The sequence below is a fragment of the Colobus angolensis genome, unplaced genomic scaffold (assembly GCF_000951035.1).
Source record: "Colobus angolensis palliatus isolate OR3802 unplaced genomic scaffold, Cang.pa_1.0 Scaffold163, whole genome shotgun sequence".
NCBI lineage: Eukaryota > Metazoa > Chordata > Mammalia > Primates > Cercopithecidae > Colobus > Colobus angolensis.
Window position 1 is genome coordinate 8,872,800 of NW_012114744.1, and position 10,205 is coordinate 8,883,004.

At 36.7% G+C, this 10,205-nt stretch overlaps 1 protein-coding gene across 1 annotated transcript in view; it reads right to left on the reverse strand.

Moving 5' to 3' along the window:
* The window catches only part of SLC13A1 (solute carrier family 13 (sodium/sulfate symporter), member 1), an 86,658-nt gene extending 78,365 nt beyond the window's left edge, over window positions 1-8,293 (reverse strand). The window contains exon 1 of the mRNA XM_011937410.1: window positions 8,152-8,293. Within this exon, the coding sequence (XP_011792800.1) occupies window positions 8,152-8,250 (99 nt within the window). The 5' untranslated portion in view covers window positions 8,251-8,293. The remainder of the gene's footprint in view (window positions 1-8,151) is intronic.
* Window positions 8,294-10,205: the final 1,912 nt, after the last annotated feature.

Here is a 10,205-nt window from a genome sequence, read left to right on the forward strand (position 1 = left end):
AAGTAATACTCATGAATGCTTATCATGTGTCAGATACAACACTTGGCACTCCACGTGACATTTTATTTAACCCCCGCCAAGATTCTTTAGGGTACATAGTCTAATTTCATGCTGAACTAAGGTTCAATGATCACATTGCTAGCGTGTGGTAGAGTTGAGACTTGTCCACGTATAAACTCTATTATAGTATATATTTTTAAAATTTACTACCCTGTTCCCAACATTTAAAGCAGTACTTGGCATACAGTATATGGTCAGTAATATTTCTGAGTGAGTAAGGTTCTTCTTTCTGTTCTTTCTAGTATTGTTTGTATTTATATATCTTATAAAACACTAAATCTGTATCTTAGGCATAAAGTTCCTTAGCATAGAAACTTCTTTCTCTTTGCTTTGTTCCCTTTTCTCTGTTCTCCCCTCCTTTCCTGGAAATGGATATTTTGCCTCCTGCCCCAGTGGGTGAATGTGTTTACAGTTTTCCTGCAGCCATCATCTCTCTTGTCAACAAATAGCATTGGAACTAAAATGTCTACCTGCATAGGTGAATTCCTCTATTACAGACATTCCCACTTACCCAGCCCCCAGTTACCAATATCATAGTCATATCTTGTCTTAACCACCTCAATTGCACAGCTAGGGTATTTGCTGAAGGGGTGAAAAAGGCAAAGAAAGCTATGACTAGGCAATTTAGATAATGACTTTTTCCTCCTCACAAAGTTCTGACTGTCAAGTTATCTTAGAAAATGTGGCTGATTATATTTAAAAATCACCGTGGTTCTCTTTTAAATTATAGCCCCACATGGAATTAGAATATAAGTTGGCTTTAAAATATAGTTTTTCGTCTCTTCTGCTTCTTTAAATGACATACTGACTGATATTAGGGAGTAATTTGGCTGATGAATTAGTATGTATGTGGGTACGATCTCTTCTTAGCACAGCGTGAGAAAAGCAGAGCCAATCACAGACCTCAATCATTGCAATTGATTTTCTAAAGAGAACACAAAGCAATTAAAAAAGGAGAAAAATCATGCATTCTAAATCTCTGTGCTACAAGAAAAACACCATTATTATTTGACAGAGCCTGTGAAGGGCTTTGTATGGTTCTTGGTATTCCTACCCCTACTGCAGCAGTGATAAAAAGACTCAATTTATATTAATTGCAAAGTTTAAAGTGCTTTAAAATATCTTCATTTTGGAAGATGGAGAGTAAAAATAAGCTCAACTACAAAGTCAAGGAGAAATAACTAGCTTTCTTTTCTTTTCTGTTTGTTTGTTTGTTTTTAGCCAAAATGGATAGCAGAGAAAACCAATTGATGGCCCACTATACCAGTTATTGGGAAATTTTTAGTTCCTCCTTTCCACTCAACCTCCACACCTAACCAGCACCTGAGATGCATTGTTTTCATACTCTTTACACAGTGGAACTGGAAAAAGATACAGAAATAATCACTTCTCCAACCTGACTATACATTTGGATATGATCAAAATGCAATTCATGAACTACCTGCTCCAGAATCACCTGGGGAGTTTATTCAATGTGCAGCATCCTACACATCACATTAAGAATTTGTGACTTTACACAAGTATCTCAGGTGAATCTGGGGAAGCTTATCCAGAGACAACATTTGGAACTTTTTAAAAAGAGCCTTGCTCATTTTATAAATAAAAAAATGAGCCAAGGGTAGCATGTCTGAGTCACTTGGGGAATGTTCCAGAATATGCTATGTTAATTAGGACAGGATAAGCTATACTGTGGCAAAAGTTCCAAAATCTCAGCAGTCTAAAACAACCAATTATTTCTTACTCATACTATTTGTCCATCATGGGTATAGGTTACTACGTGATCCAGGCTGAGAGAGTCATCACCTCAACATGTGCTTTCGTGATTGCAAATGCATGAACAATGATGTAAGGCAATCTGAGCACAGCTTTTAAAGATCTGATATAAATATCATTAAATAAGCAATGACATCATGGGCTTGGAAGTCAGACAGATTTGTATTTAAATCCCCTTGCTCCCTTTGTGGACTGTGTGACTTTGAGCACATTTCTTGACCTCTCCAAGTTTCTGTTCTTCTGTAAAATGGGGATGGTATTGACTATTTCTAATTGTCGCTATGAGGCTCACAGTGGGCATCCACATTTACTATTGTTACCAAACAAGGTATAAAACATATTATGGGAGGAAGAAAGAGCTTTGTGGAAGGGACAGCCTCTGGTTACACCTACATTCTTCTTGTTCTGTCCTTTCATCATTATTTTCACTCTATTGAAGTTCCTTCCTTTCATCAACCTCTTTCTCCTGCATTCTCTCTTTCCTACCAGGTCCAAAGCCTTACATCCTTCTGCCATGCAAGATCATCCATTCACTCAACACAGTTATTAACTATCTACTATGTGACAGGCACTGGGTTTGGTGCTGGAGGAGACAGAAATTTAAACACTATACTCCATGTTCCTGAGGTATTTACAGTCTGGAAGGAAAGACAAAGATAAAGCAAAATGGAAGACACACTGTAATGGGGGCCAATGTATCCACGATGCAATGAGAGCATCGAGGATGATCTTCCATTTACATCACAGCCTGAGCCTTCCTTCCCAGGCAGGACAAGGCAAGAGGAGAGGGCATTCTAGGAGGAGGATATAGCATATGTGAAGGCAGAGAGACAAGAATAATCACAGGCATTCTAGAAACTGCAAATAGCGAAGTATTGTTAAAGAGGAAAATGCAAATGTGGGAGATAGATACTGGGGGCTGTGTGGTGGAGGCTTTTAGGACAAATAAATGAAAAGTCATACATATCCATCAGCATACCAATCTTTGTTTAGATATTTTTCCATTATAGGCAAAAGGGAACCATTGAAGAATTTTGATTTTTCACAATAGGACTGAGTTGGCATTTAAAAAATAGTATTCTGGCCAGAGACTGTAGGAGAAAGTGTGTAAAAAACAAATGGTCTATGGAATAAAGAGATAAAGACAGCTTCAAGGAAAGCAGTGCCAACGGGAAAGGAAAGAGAGGAGAAGATGAGATTGAGAGGGGAGATTTAGGAGGATTTAGATTAAGGAGATGCAACACCGTATTAGTGATGGGGGCTTGTGGTTATTTGAAGTGTCTGAGATGACACACAGCTTTCAAGCTTGTGAGTGGAGTGAAGGGTAGTGGCGTTCTCTGACATAAAGAAAACAGAAGGAGCAGCAGGTTGTGGGCAAGTGGATCTGCATGTGGTTAGGGGAACAGAAGGGCTGGAGGATGATGAATCCTTAGTGGTTTATCCACTTTTTAATTACACCTTCATAACACAAATGATTTCTTTAAATTATTTGGCATGTGTTTACATACAACCTTCTTTTGCCATTAATGTTTGTCATACTATACAATGACTTTCCAGCAATTCTGCAAGCTACTTAGAGACAGAAACATTTTAAACTTCTGCTTATATCACATAGTTCATCTGGCACAACACTTTGGGCTGGGAAAGTTCTTGTAAAATATTTGTGAAATAAAAATATATTATCAAAATTGGATTTTCTGATTTTGTTGAGCTACCACATTGCTATTAGCATGATTTCTATTTTTTTCTTGTTCTTGATCATTTCTTCACTCTTTGGTGTCCAAAATATTCACTTGCTTGGACTTTATAGAATTTTCTTCTTTATCTTAAATCCCTACAATGTTTTTATGCCAACATTTAAAGCAGTATCACTTATTTCCATTAATATATTTAACTATTTTATTTCACCCTTTAAAACTTATTTGTTTTCTTAGAATTCTCTCCTCCCTCTTCTTTCACATATAGTCTTTTTAAATTATCTCCCACTCATTTTCATTTTCTTTGACAAACTTCTCAACCTACCACTTCCTCCTTCTAGGGGATGCTTCACTCTTTAAAGTTTATATTTCCTTACAATCGTATTTCTCCCATCTGTTTATTTTATTTTTATATCTAGCAACATAAGTCTCTCATTATGTATCATTTTGTTTATTTATTATTATTTCTATTCTCACTTTGAAAGTCATGATGCTTCAAGGGAATATATTGTGACTTTCAAAGTTAGAATATAAAATATTTTCTAGAGAAATCCAAAATATTTTCTGAAGAAAGAATTAAAATTTGATATTGGTTTTACAACCCATCAACTAAGAAATGCTGCTCAGTATGTGTGTGGTTGTTTCCTTGTCTACTGATCTTAAAAAGGGGTCCTGATTAATGAGTAAGCTAGATGGAGTAGGTGTACCTGGAAGAATTGCACTCTACAAATATAATATATTGTTGTTTGATTTTTCTCTCTTCTAACAAACCTGGTCTTCTTTTTGTTTCATGAATAAAAATACAAAGAAAATCCAATAACTGGAAAAATAAGTAAGGAAATAGTATTGACTGCTGAAAAGAGTAAAAATTAATGAAATAGTCAAAAAAGAACAAAGTTCCACAGAGAATATTACTGAAATTATGCCAGGTATACTAGACCAGTTTTACCAAGATTTTAATATTTAAAGAAATTTCTCTCCAAAATGAGAAAAACTCAGTGTGATTATTTCATTCAAATAAAAAGCAGTTACACTCCAGACTTGTTTACTGATCATTAACTACTAATTGGGTAAGGACTGAGATTACCATTATGTTTAGGAGACAAAAAGAATTTCTGATGCTCAGTGTAAATCAATAAGAAAATGGAATTTCATTAGCAAAGTGAGATTCACAGCAATGTACTAGGAATATATTTATTATGACCATGGAAGCTATAAAGACACAGACACTAAGTTGTGATTAACATCGTTGGCTCTAGAGTCAGACAGAAGTTGGTTGGAAAAATCTACGTAACCAGATTTTTGCAAACTGCTTACCTGTTTTTGTCTCTATTTCTAATTTGGACCCAAGTATGGAGAAAAGGGGCACCATATCCTGATAAGCTGATTGACCAGCTTAAATAACTGGGGCTCTGGGACACCCAGCAAGTGACATCCTTTATAGCTTCATTTCTCATAAACCTGTCTTCAGTGGTTAGAATCACTGCAACTTTCTACTTTAATGACATTGTGTACCATGATGTCAATTGAGGAAATGGTTAAAACATAACTCATCCATTTGGCCTGTCTAAAGCATTTTCATGAACATCAATGCCTGTGTTGTTGATAAATGATTAACAAGCCATGAGAGAGTAAATCTTCAAAAATATACAAAAGACTAAAACAAAATCACTTTTAAAGCATGAATTCTGAGTTCTGACAGAACCCAAGCTCAAATTTACTTTCTGGAGCATGTAGGTGGCCTTTGGTGAGTTACATGTCTCTGAGCATCAATTCCCTCAAATGTAAAATGAGAAGCACATTTGTACTTGTTTATTGGTTTGTGATGGAGGTTACATTAGATAATTTGGGGAAAGTAGTTGGCAGAATGCCTGAAACAGACTCTGCAAATCAGTCTATTCTCCTTCCCTGTTAATAATACATTGAAAAACCAGTTAGGGTCTTTCTTCATTCGTGACACTGTTTTGACTTTAGATGGAATTAAGACAGAAGTTAAGGCCAGTCTATTGAACAACTCAATAACCAGTAGGAAAATGAAGGAAAGAAATTAGTCAATAATTCATTGTTTGTTGGCTCTACATCCTGTAGATTTATTGTGGTTTTGAAAGAGAAGTTTGGATTTTTGTTTCCGTTGAATGTTTTAGTTAATCTAATATTGTGTTTTTAGAAGCATAGGCTTCTCCAGTTTGGTAACCTAAAAGTTAACAGTAAATTGGCTTGCATTTATGTTAAAGTAAACGTCTCCTTAAATTTTATACCTTCCAAAGGCCTACATTCTTTAACAAAAAAATTTCCTTTCATTGTAAGCAACAGTTAAAATAATAGTCTTTCAGTTTAATTAGCAGTTTATTGAATGACTAAATATATGTTTAAAGTGGCCAACAAATAAAATCATGTTATTGTACTAGGAATAAATCCTCCATTAACATTAATTGAGTTTTAACAAATGAGTTGATTAGGAGGAAAGGAAAGAGGAACTTAGCTCACCAGATGCAACTTGGTGCCAGACACCTGGTTCCTGCATGGACCTAATGTTCTTTCGTCATAGCACCTTGGAAAAAATAACCAGTGGCTGCATTTCTTAAAAATAATACACTTCCCAGTTAATGAATCATGTACTGAAATGATTGCTTTTGATTTATTAATTTATTTTCTTTTTCAAAGAGTTTATATTCATTTCTCTGAAAATTATGGAGGATAATCAAATTGTCATGCATTTATACGTCAAAAGAGCAACACAGATAATACATAGTCATGACCTAAATTTGTCTTGACTAGTTTAATTTCCTACTTTCTCTGTCATAAGTAAGAACCTATGCTGAGACTAACTCAAAAATATTAAAATATAGCAGAGCTCCAGGTATGAACCAGGATATGGTCATGACAAGATTCAGCCAAATCTAGAGGACTCATGGGACCAGGAGAGTTGCAAAGTGAAGATCATAATGTCATAAGTCCTTGGCAGGGAAGTGGGGTGAGAATTCAGAATAGAGCCCTATTTCTGTGCTGGAATTTGTCATCTGACGAGACTGCCAGAGATTCATATAGGAGACCTCACAAGTAGCCGGGGGTGGGAGTAGCAGGGTGGGAAGGAAAGAGTTAGTCACACAGAATTTGAAAAACAAAACCAACAAAGCCAAAAACAGCTGACTAGGTCTTTTAGTTATTATTATTATTTACAAATTCTGTAAGAATTTGAGGGGTTAGAAGAACTTTGGACCAAAAGGGGTGGGGAGTTTTTCCCTTCCCTCCATGTAGCTCTGTGAGACCTCAGCACAAGGAAAGACCCAGCCAAGAATGCTGCAGCTGAAAGATTGCACCTGGTGGGAGACAACCCACAGATGCTGCAGCAGAGGCCAGTCCCTTCTCCAGCTTTGCAGGTAAAGGAGGCCTTGACAGTGTCCAAAAGGACTTTATTAGCTCACATGAATTCCCTTCAGAGGTCGCAAGATCACTGGCAAAGATTTCTGACTGAGGCTGGAGGGACCACCATACTATAGTTAATATGATTCTATTATAACCCAGACTGGTGTAACCTTGATGAGTACTTGTTAGAGGAGAGCATCAGCAGAGTTCTTTCCCACTAAGAGGAGGGACTGTGTATAATGGAGTGCTGGGAATTGCTCCATCTGTGGAGTCAACACACCCAGGGAGACTGGCACTGCACACTTACTGTGTGTCAGGCACTGCTCCAAGTGTTGGATGAGCATTTCTTCATTTCATTCTCACAACAAGCCTGCTTCTGTCCCCATCGTTCATATGAGAAAACAGAAGCACAGAGACATTAAGTAGCATGCCCAGGTGACACAGTTTGTAAGTGGTAAATCTGGGACCTGAAGCAGAGAATTTGGCTCCAAAGCCTGTCCTCTTACTACCAAGTGACATTTGTGCCTGGCACTGAGAAAGTGCTTGTTAAATGTTTGCTGATTCAAATCATTTTCCCAAGAAATTAAACATGTTTGAGTTTATTGTTCTGGACTTAATACCCTGACTACTCTTAAAAAGCAAACAGAAAAATGCTTACAAGTACACCACAATGAAATAAAACCTGAAATTATCAGAACATGGTACAATGCTTTATTAGATTTTCTGATTGACCAAAGGAAATTACTCTATACTTTCAATGTCTTCTTTTCCCACAAGGAAACTAAATTTCCAGGAGTTCTGTGACCAACCCACAGAGCTGACAAGTAAATCAGTCTGTGCTGGACCTAGGATTTCCCTTGTTCTTCCACCTCTGTCCCCAGCAATTGCTTTGCTGCCTATTCTCAGGGGAAGGGATTGCACTAGCCCTGCATGCTCCCTGGAGAATGACAACTTGAACTGCAAAATCTCAAAGGTTGTGCTTCTTTTGTTGTTCCTCTCATCTAGTTGATAGGCAGAGAACAATTCTGGTTGAATATGCTATTTAATTATGTTTAATCATACTAAGAATCAACCAATGTTAATTATTAAAAAGGGAGAAAATGGACAAAACATCATGTACAACCATCCTGACTTTAGGCATGAAGTGTCAACACTCATTCAGCTCTGAACCAGGCAGTTAAACAGCAAACAGTTTTAATAAAGGACAATTAAATAAGTCAGGAAATCCACCAGTCTGTTCTCCAATTTCACTCACCTTGGTGTGGAGGACAATGGGCAGAGGCAGTAAAACCAACACAGTGAGAACCACGAGGAGAAATCGGCGATAAACCATAATGTAACTGAAGAATTTCATTGTCCTGAGCAGGTGGCTTCAATAGTGTCCTCCTCCAAATAAAGCGGATGTTAAATAACCAACTTGGATTAATATTTTTCCAGCCCGTCACCTTCACTCACTGCCCTAGACCGACCAATACAAGTTAAAATTAAATCTCATTTTTTACTGTTTTACTATCACAATTAACGCAAAGAGATAAACCCAAGAGTTTTCGTGAGAAATCAAAGACCATTTGCTCCTCTGTTTTTCAAGGAAACCCTGCTTTCTTTGAGCACATTCACTGAAATACGGACTGGACAAGCCTAGGAGAAGGCAAAACCATGAAGCTGGTCATTTGTTGACAATAAGGTGCCTCCACTCCTTTTGATGTCCTCTGACTTCCAGACTCCCTAACTAGAGTAGTTACCACATCGTCATGGTGCCGTGAGTGAGTCTCCACAGGCAGCCTCCATGGCCCTTTCTAAGGAAGTATGTTTTTAGTGTGTAAATTGAAGTAACGACTAATTTGGAATTTCAGTATATGGCAGTGAAAGGAAAACTTTTTTTAGAGATGGATTTTTAAGGGACTTCTTGGACAATGTATTGCAAAGGCCTTCTACAAAATTTATAGCAAATGTACCTTTTGTTTAGAAGCAAAGTTCTGTGTATTTCTTGGACCCTATTGTCTCTTTTGATAGGAAACAAAAATAACCATAAAGTGTTTTATATAAACCCTCTATTTTAAGACCTTTGAAGGCTTGACTTGATACTGTTGTGCTGATACAGACTACATAATTATCAGAGAATCTGCATAGAGATGAGTGATTAGGGACATTCAAGTGGGGTGTGTGTGTGTGTGTGTGTGTGTGTGTGTGTGTATGGTGTCTGCACATGAGCACGTGGGAAGATGGAGACTCTTCCAACAGTAATATGGAGGATGTATTTTGAAAATCCTCAGGGATAAGGACCATGGTTTGTTTCACATTGTGTTGTAAATTGATGGTCCAGTAAACCTCAAGTTAGCAACTACTACTTAGCTTTAGATATAAACAAAACACATTCCCAGCCCTACTAGAATTTATAGTCAATTTGTCTTGATGTAGATAGCCTTACTCTTATGTAATCTATAGTTAGCTTTTAGGTCTTATTTCTAATTTCATACTAATATAACTCTGCATTCTCTTTCCATCAAGAAAAACAATTCTCTCACCAGTACTCACCATATTAATGTAAATGAGAAAGCATTTTTTCCTGTAAAAAATTTAAATTTCTAAACATCTATTATGGATAATTATTCAGGAAAATCAGAATAGTAAACAGAAAAAAAAGTTTCCAAACCAGAAAGTCTTATTATATCTTGAATTTCTTAGATGAAAGGATAATTACAAATGATATTAGTAATAAATGGTGAGTGATAATAGGTAACAATAGTATATAGTGTTAAAATTAATTTATTAACTGATTTACTCAAACCAGTTGTAGTACTTATTTTTTTCCATTAACACCCTGTACAGTTCTATAGTTCATTGCATGCTTTTTTTTAAACTACTACTTTTTGAAGAAACCATTTTTGCTCTCAGATTTCCTTCAGCTACCTGGTGAGATGATTTGAGTCTCACTTTTTCATTTTAGAGGATTTTACTTTGTGAGATGACACCGAAAAATGAAAAGGCATTTGTGTGACATTTAAAGGAAATGAGAGACTATGTGTAGGGAACTGGAACCAGACAGAGGCTAAGGGAAAAGCACTTGACATTTGTCAGTCCCTCCTTTCTGTACCCTATTTTCTCTCTTCAGGTCCTCATTTCTCACCAGAGGAAGGCTCCAGGACCCTGTTCTTATGGTCTGGGCTCTAGCCAGCTGAATCTGCTATGGGTATTCATTATTACAAAATGGCCTCACCTTCTCCTTACCTTCAGCCAACCTCTTATTCCTCAGTGATTTTCTCTTCACTGTCACTGAGAGAAAAAATCTAATAAAATAATTTGCACTAA